Source organism: Pyrus communis, chromosome 4 (assembly GCF_963583255.1).
Source record: "Pyrus communis chromosome 4, drPyrComm1.1, whole genome shotgun sequence".
NCBI classification, from domain to species: Eukaryota; Viridiplantae; Streptophyta; class Magnoliopsida; order Rosales; family Rosaceae; genus Pyrus; species Pyrus communis.
The window spans coordinates 1,290,880-1,306,200 of record NC_084806.1 but is presented as its reverse complement, the minus strand read 5'-3'; the positions used below and the strand labels follow the sequence as shown (position 1 = coordinate 1,306,200).

At 38.7% G+C, this 15,321-nt stretch overlaps 2 protein-coding genes across 2 annotated transcripts; one reads left to right on the top strand and one right to left on the bottom strand.

Annotated features, from left to right (window-relative positions):
• Positions 1-2,388: 2,388 nt before the first annotated feature.
• Positions 2,389-8,031, top strand: LOC137731045 (phosphoglucomutase, cytoplasmic). Its single transcript, XM_068470101.1, has 18 exons — positions 2,389-2,573; positions 3,102-3,183; positions 3,730-3,785; positions 4,137-4,250; positions 4,351-4,413; positions 4,689-4,805; positions 4,921-5,021; positions 5,142-5,201; positions 5,309-5,408; positions 5,522-5,679; positions 5,752-5,847; positions 6,070-6,133; positions 6,216-6,297; positions 6,401-6,576; positions 6,663-6,739; positions 7,293-7,425; positions 7,538-7,654; positions 7,744-8,031. The coding sequence occupies exons 1-18, from the start codon at positions 2,493-2,495 to the stop codon at positions 7,813-7,815; spliced, it is 1,749 nt and encodes a 582-aa protein (XP_068326202.1). The 5' UTR covers positions 2,389-2,492; the 3' UTR covers positions 7,816-8,031.
• Positions 8,032-8,533: 502 nt separating this feature from the next.
• On the bottom strand, positions 8,534-11,784 carry LOC137732199 (pectinesterase-like). The gene is made up of 2 exons (XM_068471499.1): positions 10,863-11,784; positions 8,534-9,521 (listed from the first exon to the last, which is right to left on the bottom strand). Exons 1-2 carry the CDS (start codon positions 11,782-11,784, stop codon positions 8,830-8,832), a joined length of 1,614 nt encoding a protein of 537 aa, XP_068327600.1. The 3' UTR covers positions 8,534-8,829.
• Between the last annotated feature and the right edge of the window lie 3,537 nt (positions 11,785-15,321).

Sequence of the window (15,321 nt, the reverse complement as noted above, 5' to 3'; positions counted from 1 at the left end):
CCGGCGCCGGCGACGTCGCCGGCGATTTAATGAAGAAGGCGACGAAATATTCCGTCAATTCTGACGGAATATTCCTGACGCCGTTAACGGAACCTGTTAGTTTTAACGGAATATTCCGTCAGTTTAACGGAATATTCCTGACGGCGTCTGTTGACACCGTCAGTGTGCTTGGCACGTGGCCGCGCGTGGGGGGCGCGTAGGTCCGTGCCTTGGCCGGCGCGTGGGGGCGCGTGCGGCGGAGGAAAATTATTTTAAAAATATGGTTGTGATCCTGAGGTTGTGTAGAGCCCGTTGGTATATTCATTTGTCCATTTTGAGCAATGTATGAGAAGTTATTACAAGAAGTTAGTTATGTGCTTTAAAGTTAACGTTTTTATAGTTGTTTCGCATTTAGGTGACACGTACCCCGAGGACGAGCGTGCACACGCGAGACAGGGGGGCTACGACCCTTCTACATACCAGTGAGTGGGCTTTTGTTTTCCGTATATACCTATATACATTTATATTCCCAGTAATTGATTTAAAAGGGTTATTCGCCTTATGCCATGCATGTTATTATTATCGTTTATGCATCATTGCACGCATTAGTAGTGGCATACATATATATATGCATATTGGGTGCTCTGGACGCACAGGTAAGTGCCAGGTAAGTGGTATTCATATTTACTTTCAGCAGTAGTTTGAGAGACTTAGAGAGCTCATAACCTGCACCCCCGGTGTTAGTGCTCCCGCCCAGAGTAGGGCACAGTCTTTCACGTGATGTTCACCTCCCGCACCACACGCTCAGCTTGGATCCAAGTTAGGTGCATAGGCCTGTCGTACAGACCACATTAGGTGGTTCCGACTTGAAGGTGACCCGCGATTATTCGCACAGCCTTCACGTGATCGTAGCACTAGAGCGTATATATATGTTACACCCAGGCCTGTCGTACAGACCACCTTGAGTGGTTCCGACTCGTGGGCAGGTTCAGTTATAGAGTTGAGATTTGAGCTCTAGATGCAGCCGTACAGGTCACGTTAGGTGACTCCGGCTGCCAGATGTTATGACGTTGATATGATTTATACCTGGGCACTTGCATTCATATTATGGCTTTGGCATGGCATATCTTGAGCATGTTTGGCATACCCTTGAGCATATTGGGCATATCTATACATACGTACATATGTTATCTTCTGGGAAGTATACAGGTTTTACGGCGAGGGGTTAGAATGTATTTTGCTAAATGGTTTTCAAAGAGCTTTGTTTTTGCCCACTCACACTTTTGTTTTGCGCCCCTCCAGGTTCTAGTTGCTTAGCCGTTGCGGTGGTTTCCTTTGAGGGCTCTCCGGCGTTCTGACAGACACTCCCTATTGTAGGGTCGCCTTCGGGCGTACTACTGTTGTCGTTTTTGTTTTGGACTGCTTTAGACCTGCTCTGAATTTGTATCTCACTTACTAACACTTATATTAGTACCTTGTATGCTAGTTTTTATTTATTCGTACTTTCTTACTACTACCTTGTTAGCTTCCGCACGTGCACATGGCTACGTCACCTTCGTGTGACGGCTAGCACGCTCCGATCTCGGTCGGGGTGTGTCATATAGTATACTGTAAAAATAAATAACAAATAAAACTTAAAATTTAAATTTATATAAAATAATAATACAATAATACATATTTCACATACATATATACATATACACTGTGACTATTGTATTTTATAATATGTTTTTTAGTAGTTTAAAAAATTAAAATTATCAAAAAAAACTTTTTTCTTAACATGTTGAAACGGGTTATTTCCGTATTACCCTTGTGTAAACCGGTTAAGAACCCGTTAATAACGAGTCTAATTGTAAGATTAGTCACTATTTCTTGTTGCTTAAGTGTCATGTTAACGAGTCTAATTGTAAGATTAGTCATGTTGACCCAAAATCGCTTATTTTCTTGTTGCTTAAATGTCATGTTAACGAATCTAATAATAAGATTAGTCACTATTTCATTATGTTAATATAGATAATATTGTTTGTTCCACCAAACTAAAAAAAAAAAAAAAGGCGTAGAATTGAACGACAATACCGGTAGTAGGGGGACTTGGCACGCAATCGGCGGGGTAGTGAAGTAAAAAGACAATCCGTGGGAATCGCTCTCTCTTCGTCTCAGAAAACCCGCCGGTAAAGATCAACGGCAGACTATAAAAGTAAAACAAAGATCGACGGCCAAAAGTAACAGGAATAGTTACCAAACGTGCCACGTGGAGAATATTTTTACAGTATTCGCACAAAGGTCATCGGATCCCATGTTCCTCTTCACTCTCCAGTCTTCCACGTCCATCTTTTACGTCTGTCACTCGCTCACCTAAATTAAATTTGGCGTAAATCGTACACGCTTCGCCACCTTCCAGTTCCGTTATAAATCTCTCTTTTCTTTCTCTCTCTAAACTCCAATCTCCAATCTCTCTTCCTCTCTCTACCTCTCTCTGTGATTTGAATCGCGTTTCGTTCTCAGCGAGCATAATGTCGTCGGGGCAGGTTAGGAAGGTGGAGACGACGCCGTTCGATGGCCAGAAGCCCGGAACCTCTGGCCTCCGCAAGAAGGTTCATCTCTCTCTCTCTCTCTCTCACCTTTTTTGGGTTTTCAATTCGTAATCGAATTTCCTTTGCATGAATGCTGGATCTGTTGCGTTCGGGCAAATCCTGCACTCTGTTTGCTGCGATCAATTTTTCGTCGTTTGATTTGGTGAATTCTTGCATTGTTTTCCGATGTTTTGCTGTTTCCAGATTACTTATCAGTGTATGAAATCGAAATTGTTCGAGTCTGATCTCTGTTAGATCAAATCGATCCGGTTGATACGTGCACCCGATCTTTAGATCTTTCTAAGCTAATTAGATCTTATTTATAGTGCAGAATATGATTCCAGAAGTTTATGAACTAATCACATCTTAGTTAAACTGGTTTAATTCTAATATAAAATTTGTGTTGATGATTGATTCAGTCGAAATTCGATATGATTTTCGGTAGAGTAGAGATTGGCTGTTAGAAAATGCATGCCTGTTCTCTACGCTAAAATATACTTCTCAGATTGCTGTGATTATCTTATTATAATGGTGGCTTTAACTTTTCAGGTGAAAGTTTTTACGCAACCTCATTACTTGCAAAATTTTGTTCAGTCAACATTCAATGCCCTTCCATCGGATCAAGTTAAAGGTAGGGATCACTGAATCATACTATTTTCATTGCTCTTTATTCCCTTGCTGAACACAATGGAGTGATTTGTAGTCATTTGCATTCTTGCATTTGAACTTGCAAGTCAGTTGATGTTAAATAATACTCATTTTGTTGTCTACGATTCTACTGAGTTGCACTTTGTCGTCTATTTGTAGATGCCATTTAGACTCGTAATTTTGTCATGTGGTAAGAATTAAACTGAGGCATTATGTATGTCCAAGATTGAACGGAGGAATTCATTTAGATTAAATGGACGCCCAATACTAGAGGTGATGTTGGCCAGGTAGCAACAATGTCGATTGCCGCTTTTGTAAATAGAAGGAAATACAAGAATGATCAAATAGTAAAAAAAATTTCCTCTCAATACTTAAGATATCGTTCCTCACTTCACCAAAAACGATACATTACCCCTCATGCTGTACTCCCCGTGATTGAATATTTTGTTGATTTAGTTTCAAGTTTTTTTTTTTTTTTTTTTTTTGTTTGAGAATGTCTCCGAAGCTTATTGTTTTTTGTTTCTTCTAGGTGCTAGACTTGTTGTATCTGGTGATGGTCGCTATTTCTCAAAGGATGCCATTCAGGTAATTTTGCATTCCATAAAATTTCTGAATGCAACTTGATATTTTCTTGTGATGGTGTATATAATTTGTAGTTGGTAAGCAATGAAACTGAAAATGTTGTTTGGATCTGCATACCTTTTTGCTGCAATTGACAAGGGTTGGGCTTGGGAAGACCTGCCCCTTGAGCCAGATAGAGCTCATTTCCAAACCACCCCTCCCCCCCACCCCCCCCCCCCCCCCCCTCCCCCTCCCCCTCCTTCCTCCTCCTCCTCTTTTTCTTTTTTTTTGGTGGGGGAGTCAAGGGTTTATTGATTCTTCTAATATAACTTGTAATGAGAAATGTACTGTCTTCTATTTCTACAATGTTGACAGATCATCATTAAGATGGCAGCAGGCAATGGAGTAAGAAGTGTTTGGGTCGGTCAGAATGGGTTGCTTTCAACTCCTGCTGTATCAGCTGTCGTACGTGAAAGAGTTGGTGCAGATGTAAGTTATATTGAGTTAGGATCTAGCCCTTATTGTAATCATCATCACCATTAATATTATTGGTTGTGAACTGCTTCATATGTCTGTGATTTGTATCCAGGGATCAAAGGCATCAGGAGCATTTATACTGACCGCCAGTCACAATCCAGGTGGCCCAAATGAGGTTAGTGATACCTGCCTAAGTATGCTTGTGTTATAAATTATAAAGAATTAGGAACGTTATATAATTATCGGATGATTCCTGCCAATCATCTGGTATCTAAGGATCAAATAAGATGCAGTTCCAAAGAGATGGATGGTAACATATATATTGGAAGAGGAACAATATGAAACAATAAGTTTGTTTGGAATTAGGAGAAGAAAGTAAATATAATAGTCTGTTCAAACAGTTGGCAGAGCCAACAATTTGTTACTTGGTACTGATTGGTAATATTGCAGGATTTTGGGATTAAGTACAACATGGGAAATGGTGGACCTGCTCCAGAGTCAATCACTGACAAGATATATGAGAACACAACAAAAATAAAGGAGTATTTTACAGTCGACCTACCTGATGTAATCCATCAAATCTAAGCTCCATATATTTTATTTACTTTAAATTTGATTACAAGACTGCTGCAGGATTGAGTTCCATTTATTGTAATGACAGAACTTCCACTGTATGTGACAGGTGGATATCACTAAGGTAGGTGTCACCACCTTTTCGGTGGACGGTGGAACTTTTGATGTTGATGTTTTTGATTCGGCAAGTGATTATGTGAAATTGATGAAGTAAGCACATCTCTTAGAGGAACTCTCGTCTCTATGAATTTGGTTTCATTTTTGTGTATGATTTTCTTAGCTTAATATCAGGACAGTGTTCATTTGACTTAATTACTTCTCATTTTCCAGGTCAATCTTTGATTTCGAGTCTATCCGGAAGCTGCTATCATCTCCAAAATTCTCATTCTGGTATGTACATAGCTCCTGTTTTTCATTTTCTTTAGTCCAATTGTTCCTTTTTGGGTACACACATAGTATCAAAGGTGGTGTGACTTATCTCTGTCATCATGTCAAAGTTATGACGCGCTTCATGGAGTTGCTGGAGCTTATGCAAAACGTATTTTTGTGGAAGAGCTTGGTGCAAAAGAAAGCTCATTACTGAACTGTGTACCCAAGGTGTTTCTATGTTCTGAAAAAAGTTTAGTTTATGGACACTAATAATATAGAGTCTAAATTCATTGTATCCATTTGATTCACTCTTTTTCCTGTGATTGACTTCATGCAAACAGGAAGACTTTGGAGGAGGGCATCCAGATCCTAATCTGACCTATGCAAAGGAGTTGGTTGCACGTATGGGACTGGGTAAATCAAATACTGCAGATGAGCCCCCAGAGTTTGGTGCTGCTGCTGATGGTGATGCTGATCGTAACATGGTCCTTGGTAAAAGGTAGCATCAGACTTGTGAATTAGTTCTAATCTTGTCTTTAAGTTGCATTCATAACTTGTCTTGTTTTATTAGGTTTTTTGTTACCCCATCGGATTCTGTAGCCATCATTGCTGCAAATGCAGTTGACGCCATACCTTACTTCAAAACTGGTCTGAAAGGAGTTGCCAGGTACTTTATTGTGCTGCTTAGCTTGCAGTCTATTTCATTATAGAGCAACGTAAATTTGTTAAAAGTTTTTCATTCATGTCCTAGAGTATTTGTTGACTTCAGAATTTGGCAATCTATTATCGTGGGGTTTGAATAATCTTTTTATAAAATGTCTGTCTTTTGGATATCTCGTTTCATGCCTAGTGTTCTTGATTATCATCTTTTGACCTTTCCCACTTCTAGGAGCATGCCTACCTCTGCTGCCCTTGATGTTGTAGCCAAACATTTGAATTTGAAGTTTTTTGAGGTACTCTCCCTCCCTCTCTCCAGTCCCTATGCTGCTGGCATAATAAAATTTTAACTTTAGTTGTATTTACTATAAACCCCAGGTACCTACTGGCTGGAAATTTTTTGGTAATTTAATGGATGCTAGTTTATGCTCAGTTTGTGGGGAAGAAAGTTTTGGAACAGGTCAGTTTTCAGGAAGTACCCTCTAAAGTAGTTAAATCAACATTGGAATTGTTAGAAACGTATACAATCTCGGTGCATTGTCATTTGTTGTGTCCTTGGACAGGTTCCGACCATATCCGTGAGAAAGATGGTATCTGGGCAGTTTTAGCTTGGTTATCCATACTTGCTTATAAAAATAAGGAAAATCTTGGCGGGGAGAAGCTTGTCAGTGTTGAGGACATAGTTCGTAAGCATTGGGCTACGTTTGGTCGCCATTATTATACACGATACGACTATGAGGTTTGGTAACAATTTGAGGTGTTCTTCCCAATGTTCAACTTGATAATCTTGTATTGCTATTAATTGTTGTATTATTTTTCTTGAAGAATGTGGATGCAGGTAAAGCAAAGGAACTGATGGCTTCTTTGGTGAAATTGCAATCTGACCTTTCTGAAGTCAACACGTATGTTTACTCTTGTCGTTTCTCAGACTATTAACTGAAACTTGTTGGAAACTTATACATAACAGAAATTCTTGCTTTTGCCCCCTTTCTTGAAGAATATAAAATGGGTGAAAAGGAAATTCAACAGTCATAGACTTGTTCTGAGTTGAAATTCTTGTCCATGGGTTCCCGGTTTAGTTAATTTTGTGAATTCAATACTTGTCTATGTGGATACTTCATTTGAGATTAGAATTGGTCTATGTGAGGGCGGTCTCTCTTGATAATTTTCTCAATTGCATTGTTGTGCAACACCTTGTATAGTTGTTGGATATTTGCCTAATTGGGGTTGTTATGTACATGTTCTCTGTCTGGAGAGAACCTTCTTGGTATTTTCTGTTTTAGGTTTCGAAGAAACAGCACCCCGATAGGTCCAATTATGGTTTGAAAGTTGACATGCCTTAGTTTAGTTGAGCTTGTCTTCCTTTAAACAATGTGAAGGCTGAAAGCCATCTTAATTTAACTCTTAAGAGATGTTTTATTTTTATTGACATACCAGTGCTGCTCATTTATACAGGATTGTGAAGGGCATACGCTCTGATGTTTCCAATGTTGTCAACGCCGATGAATTTGAGTACAAGGATCCTGTTGACGGTTCCATCTCAAAACACCAGGGGATCCGGTACTTGTTTGAGGACGGATCACGATTGGTTAGTTGACACGCTTTTTGTTTTATCTATTTTGAAATGTATTTCTGAAGGATACTCTTCATGGAGCTAACTTGAGCCGATCAATCTTCCCCATCCTTGAACACGATTGCAGGTTTTCCGCCTCTCAGGAACCGGCTCAGAAGGTGCCACAATCCGACTCTACATTGAGCAGTATGAGAAGGATCCATCGAAAATTGGCAGAGAATCCTCAGAAGCACTTAGTCCTCTTGTGAGTTTAATCATTAATCTCAGTCTTATTATTAAAACTTTGTGGCCAAGTTTTTCGGGCTGGCTCTGATTCGCTGACTGTGTATATAGGTGGAGGTTGCTCTTAAGCTTTCGAAGATGCAAGAGTTCACCGGACGATCTGCCCCGACCGTCATCACATAGATCCACATCTCTAAAATCCCATGAACAAGGACCGGCTTGTTATCAACAAAAGTATTGGTAATAAGAGAACCTTTTTTTTGTAACTTTGATGGGTCTGTGGGTCTCTGATGTCAACAATTTTTGTTCGTCCAAAATAATGCGAAAGATGTTTTGCATTCTCTTGTCCAAATCTGGTGTGCGTTTCACCAATGTATAATTTGCTTTTTTTCAAGTGCGTATCTGGTCCCCGAAAGCGTTTGTGAATGTCGCTTTTAACCAATGTATAATTTTCAATTTGACATGACTTTTCATCTAAATCTCTTGTGTCTTACTTTATCCCTCGGTCAAAATCCGTTAAATTTTCTGTTCGAGATGCTGACATGGGTGAGAAATTGGCTTCCTTTTTGCGACACGTGGCACAGTAGTAGCTACAATCAACGGCTAATGTAACTCGTGAGCACTGAGCAGCTACATTTGTAACCAATGTCATCCAATTGGTCCATGTGATAACTTATCCGCCTAAGATGTACGTGATCACTTTTTATGATATCAAATAATGTGTGCCAAAGATTCATTTTAATACGTTTATTTATGGCTTGGCATCGTTGACCCCATATTGCTAATACAACGTATCATGGCGTGTTTGTAATTGCTTTTTAAATGATTAAAAACGTTTTTTTTAAAAATATTTTTGAGTTTCAAAAGTACTTGAATTGCCTTTCAGGATTTACTTACTTATTAATCAATGATTAGTTCAAAAAATATTTTCACCAGAAACACTTTTACTTATTTTATAAACACTTTCAAACGAGTTCTTAATTAATCACACCACGTAATAACATGAGGCAAGAGTTTGAAAATATTTACTGCATTACAGGAGGGATAGATGGGATATAATTACCAAAAGGAAACTAAAAACAAGCTATGTGACGATTTTTACTTTAGGTCACTATCCGCACACAACAATACACAAGTGTGACGAGTCCCTCCCTAACAAGTCAAACAACTTCTCTCCACAACCACATGCATGCATTATCATAGACCAGCTGTAAATGGAACTCCGGTCCCCCGAATCCACGAATCTCCGGCCAAAAAGTTCCCAACCGTAAACTTCCCGGCCTCCACCGCACTCGTTATAACACGATAGCCGGGCCAGTTGACCCTCCCTCCAGTACCAGCTCCAGCGCCGGAGTTCATGTACTCCCCGTAATAAAGTGTGGAGAGGGCAAAGCTTCCACTCCACGGATACCAACCAGCAGGAGTGATCAACCCATCAAGATTACTCTTCATAATTACCGTCCTAGAGTACTGTTTCCACGGCCTACCCAAGTACGTCTTAAAGGAACCTTGTACAGGTCTCAAATCTTGTGCAGCCGTGATTCGCGAATTATGAATAACAATGCCTGTGTTTTCATTCGGGTCGGTCCTAGACTGCGCTGTCACGGTGTTTACTTGGTTGCTCATTGGCTTCCTCGCGTAGATGTTGCAATTTTGGAGCACAACCGTGGCGTCGCCGCAGATGAAGTCGATCGTGCCGTATATGTCGCAGTCGCGGTAGAATTGGCGTTGGGAATGCACGTATAAGGTGTCTTGGTAACCCTTGAAGCTGCAACGGTAGAAGACTGAATGATCGGAGCCGGAGCGGACTGCCACGGCTTGGTATTTCTGTGGTCCGGCTGTGTTTTCGAATGTCATGTCTTGAGCAATAAAGCCATCGCCGGTAGCCCCTGAATTTTAAGTGAACATTTTTTAATTTTGTGAACTATTAGATGTATACTAGGACAAAAACTTGTAACTATTCACGTGGCATGTCATTAGCTAGGTTATCAGTATTCAAATCTTGTCGAGAAAAGGAAAAAAAAAAGAAAGGAAAAGGAAAAGCAGGATCTAGTAAATAGGTTTATAATTTGAGTAAGAGTAATGATAGAAATTAAGCACGTTAATCAACATTTAATAATTGAATTATCAATAATTATGTTATATGATTTACAAAACATGGTTTAAGTGAAGAATAATATGATAGACTAATTTACAAACCATGTGATGTGTCACTAGTAAGAAATAAACACGTTAATTAACATTTAAGTAATAATTTCATCATCAACAACTGCGTCATATAGTTTACAAATTTTAGTCTAAATAGTTGGTCTCTCTAGCACTTTCAAATCGATCATGACTTAATTAATTAAAGGATAAATTAGGTTCTCATCATTCATTTCTCATTCTTATTAATTGAAACCTTATTCTTTTTTCGTTTTTGATCAAGGTCCCTTGACTTTTCTTCATGCCATTAATTGAATATTAAATTATTTACAAGTCCTTATATGTTAATATAAAAAAAAGTATTAATCATTTTCAAAAATAATCTTTTTAGTATTTTTTTCATATATTTCTATTTATAATTTGTATCCTAGTTAAAAAAAAAATTATACCAATATTCTTTTTAGTTGGAATTTGTATTCATAATTTTGAATTTTAATGTGTACCTATATTTTCAATTAAATTTGCACCCATAGTTTTGAATTTTAATATGTACCCATACTTTTAATTTAATTGTACCAATAGTTTTTTTTTTTTTTATGAACGTACCCATGCTAATTATATTATGTGTTTCTTTTATGTTTTAAAATATATCAAATAGTTATTTCTTGCACTATATTAATAATTACGTGGGTACTTTTTTTTTTTTTTTTGCTAGAATTATGTAAAGAACAAATTACTCTATTATTGATTTTTAAGTAATTGTTATATTTGTAACAATATTGTTTGGATTTTTTTAAATTTCATAATTTGTGGGATATTGAGTGCATAAATGCATGAGCTAAATCCCTTAAATGATGCTAGGAACCTTGATCAAACTATTTAAACAAATAAGGTTTCATTCTAACAACTAGGTTGATTAGTGACCAGAACCAAAATGACCCTTAATTAAATTGGTTTTCAATCAATTAGTATCTAAGTGTGACGCCATCTAAAGTTTCAAAATTAACTTAAGATGATGGGGTTTGTTGAGTCCAAATACCCCTTAAACTTATTCAAAGTTTATTATTGTTTCAACTCAAACATACCAAATGTGGCAGAGCGATATGCAGTTGAACCATCTGGGACATTTTTATTCCCTGTGACAATCGTTGCATCGATACCATCTCCAATGAACATGATGTTCTTCATTGTCTTCTTAATCTCGATATTTTCTCTGTAAACTCCTGCCTTCACGTGTATGACAAACCTTTTAGTCGCCCCACCCTGTAGCTTGTACGCAGCATCCACAGCTTCAGAAATTGATTTGTAATTCCCGGACCCGTCTTGTGCTACTACCATATCAGCGTTTGGTCCGCTACTTTTCGATTGGAGCAGCTTTCGATCAGCGGCTGAAACCCATCCTGGGAACCCATCATCCGAAAGCAAATGCCGTCGTCTTCCACGAATTTGTTTGCTAAAATGTAGAGCTGATGAAGAAGTTGAGACCTTGTGTATTGATAGTGAGTTGCTAAGCAGCTTGGACAAGTTGGTTGAGAGCGTGACGTAGTTTGGGAAAGATTGCAAATGAGAACTAGGAATGTTGAGGTTTGTGAAACCATTTTGGCATGTCTGTTGATTAGTAAGCGATGCACTCAACCATGTATTGACATCAAGGGTATTGGTGGAGCCGATCGAACGGTTGAGCTTGTCAACGGTGTCCTCGTAGAGCTCCAAGCAGTCATTCCAGGCCCCCTTGGCTCGAGTATGGTCACCGTCCAATGAGTTCAAGTTCAAGGACAAGACAAGTTGATGAGCTTCAATGGCTTGGTCCATGGAAACTTTAAGTACCAAGTCACGAAATGCAAACCTTTGGTGACGATCTAGGGTTGATAAGAGGTTAGTGTTAATGTAATGGCGACATACTTGAGGGTAAGGGGTTTGACTGCATGGTGCAGTGATTCTACAAGAACTATACTGCAGCATGAATAGAAGAGAAAAGAACACAAGAAAATATGCATTGAACTCCATGGTTTGAACTTTGATCTGTGATCTTCAGAGGGCCAATGGGGACTTTTTTATAGACCACAACTTGCCTTTGTAGGGCTGACGTGAGTGGTGTACGTGCTGTTAAGGGTTTTTCTTTCGGGGATACAGGGGGGTTCTGTAGACTTTATGCATGGTGGTTGTCTCTATATGCCAGCTGGGAGCGACCTTTTTAGGCCACAACATAAGATGGTGGAAGACTAAAACATAAATGCAGACATTTGACTCGGAGTCATGATTCTTTGTAGTTTGTCCTTGTATGATTAGCTGTATATAAAGACAGGGATGGAACATGGAAGACGAATGCTTTACCACTTTGGCCATGGAAATTGTAATACTGAATTGATTTGGTGGATAAAGCTGTTTTCTACAACTAACAGTGCTTCGTGTTTAAAATCTCTCATGAGTTTTTAGTGAGCTTAAATGTGAAATACCGTTCTTGAATTTCACTGTTATAATCTACGTATTTGTATTATTAAGATTTTATATTATTTCTGGAGAATTTATTTTAATTTGTTTGAATTTAGATTTTAATTAAACTAGTTACAAGGTTTGAATAGATCTCGAAACCACAAACGCGTAGGCGAAAGTCATTTGCGAGTCTGGATTATAACAGTATAGATACGGACATTTGAAGTTGTGTTATTAAACTATAAATTTTAGAAATTATTTGAACTCCCACTTTGAGGGAAAAAGCCCAATGAGGTATGTGCTTTTGTGGCCAATCAGAAGTAAAGGTTGGAGAGAGGACCAATGAGAAACAAGAAAGGAAGGAGCAACCAATGAGGAAAAAAAAGGGTGGTTTAACAGAACACTCCCGGTACTGTTCACTTTTAACGAAAAACCATATTTATACCTTTCCCTGGTACTATTCACTATACCTTTAAAAAGGGCTTTTCATTAAAAAGGAAGTTTTTTTTGGACTTTTTGTTAATTTTCCTAAAAAAAAAAAAAGAAAGAAGGGGAAAGGAGAGAAATGAGAGGAAGGAGGAACCGGCCAAACCTGACCCGGTTGATTTTCCGGGGGAAATCCATCAATTTTCAGACGAATTGAGAGGTTCCACCCCCACCAATCATCATTACGTTACTCTCTCTCCAATTTTCCACCTTAATTCGAGTGGATTTGGTTTCGTTTCACGTTGAATTGCGTCGTGGGTGTCCCGAAGTCACGGAGGCGAAATCTGCTGTTTTTGCAAGCTTCTCTGTCGATCATTACCATTTTTCAGCTCCTTATGATGCTGAACCAAAGCCTAAGAAATTGTATGGGCGGCGGAGCCCTGGAGGTGCCAGATTGAAGGCCACCATTTCTAGGGTTTCCGGCGGATTGAGGCTATTTCCGGCCACTTCTCGGCCAAACTAGGCTTCGGCCTAGGTATGAAAAATGTTCATCTCTTTGAGTCTTACATTTCTGCAAAATTTGATAATTTTTGGAATTAGTTGAATTTTCAGGCAAGTCTGGGCGACGCGTGGCCACTGGGCCAACAATATCTTTCTAAGTTCAATTGGATGCTCTGATTTCATAATTGGAATCCGTATGATGTGGTTTGATTGTTTGAACTTAGTTTCATTACGATACATCATTTGACCATTGTATGAATCAACGATTTGACCGTTTGATCGTCATCAAACTTTAATACATTATAATACATAATATGTGAGGATAACTGAGACTGAAGGATCAGGAATCCAACGTACGGATCTTTCCGAATTAGATTTCTAAGCTAGTAAAATTAATTGTTAACCGCCACCTAATTCTAGAAATTGGCAGAGATTCGACTTTCGGATCACGATGAGATTTTAGTATGTTGTTCTTTGAGCATAATGTGGACCTTAGGAAGTTACGGATCTAGATTATGACGTGCGGATCTTCCAAATTAAATTGCTAGGGTGTGGACCCCACCGTTAACTTTTGGTCAAAAGGTCTTGAACCATTTGAATTACTAAAATTAGTATTACTCGAGACTCAGTGAGGCTTTGCAGTCTTGTCTCGATGAGTGACTTTAATATATGTGATATGGTTATTACCCTGTTTTCTTATATTAGTATCCTTTGTGGATATGACTTGGTTTGTGTTTTTCTGTTAAAATGTGATTCTTTTATAATTGGCCATCGATCTATTTTTATTAAATATGATTTGACTCATGGATTGGAAATATTTGTGAAAGGGTGATTTGAAGTGCATAGTGAAATGTTTATGAATTGTGTTATAAATATATATTTGAAATGTTGAGAAATGCGAGGGCTAGTAGGGGACCGTTACCCTAGTGTCACGGGGTTAAGTGGCACCGAGTATGCACCATGTAGCAGTGGTACAGATGGTCCTGCTTGGTTAATCCGTGATAGAGGACCAAATTATTTATGGATCGCGCTTGGTTAATCCGCGATAGGCGATCCTTATGACCATGTATACTTAGGAGTGATTATGTTTGGTTAATCCGCAATGGGTGATCACTACCTAACAGTTCTGTAGGTGTGACTCTGATCAGTTAATCTGCTATGGGGGGGGTCACTACCTACTTGGTTATCTTGACCCTGCTTGGTTAATCCGCGATAAGGGATCACTAGTGGTCCTGTTTGGTTAATCCGCGATGGGAGACCATATTATTTATGAATCGTGCTTGGTTAATCCGCAATGGGTGATCCTTATAGCCATACATACTTAGGTGTGATCATGCTTGGTTAATCCGCGATGGGTGATCACTGCTTAATAGATCTGTGGGAGTGACTCTGCTTGGTTAATCCGCGATGAGGGGTCACTACCTACATGGTTACTCAGGGGTGGCTCTGCTTGGTTAATCCGCTATGGGGGGCCACTTCTTATTTGGTTACTTATGTAGGCTTCAGCCGAACTGCGTCCCTCTAGTGCTAGATTTTAATGTATTTATGAACGATAGTTTTTGAGAATCTTTGTGGTTTGAATTAGAAAAGCCGTTGGATGTCTGGGCGACACCTTCAGAGTTTTAGAGACTTGACTATGCTTTCATAATTATGAATGTATATTTGAGGTTTATAAACTGTGATCGATGGTTTTTCTTTTTATTGAATATCACATACTTGTATTATTGTCACTCACCCGAGCTTCGCAGTTTATTTGAGTTCTGGTTGGCATGTGCACCATTTTCATGATGTAGGCACTGATTATACATGTGATAGGTCTGGGCAGATTACGAAAAACCGCTTGATATTTTGGATTCCGTTGAGTGGTCCGGAATCCTTGCTCTTGCTCATTTCCATAAGGTTAGTCTAAAGCCCTAGATTCAAGTGAATGAGAATTACCCCTAATAGACGTGGTGAATATAAATTAGAATCACCATGTTTATTACTCATAATCCAAGTAGGGAATTATATAGAGTTCCTTAGTTAAATTCGTGAAATGATAAGTTATCGCAGTGATTGATTAACGTAAATAAATGCTAAGATCATGCATTTTTTATTCATGAATTGATTAATTGACGGGATTGTGGAATGACTTTGGATATGGATGTTATTATTATGATTATTTTAGTTGATCAATGTGGCTTG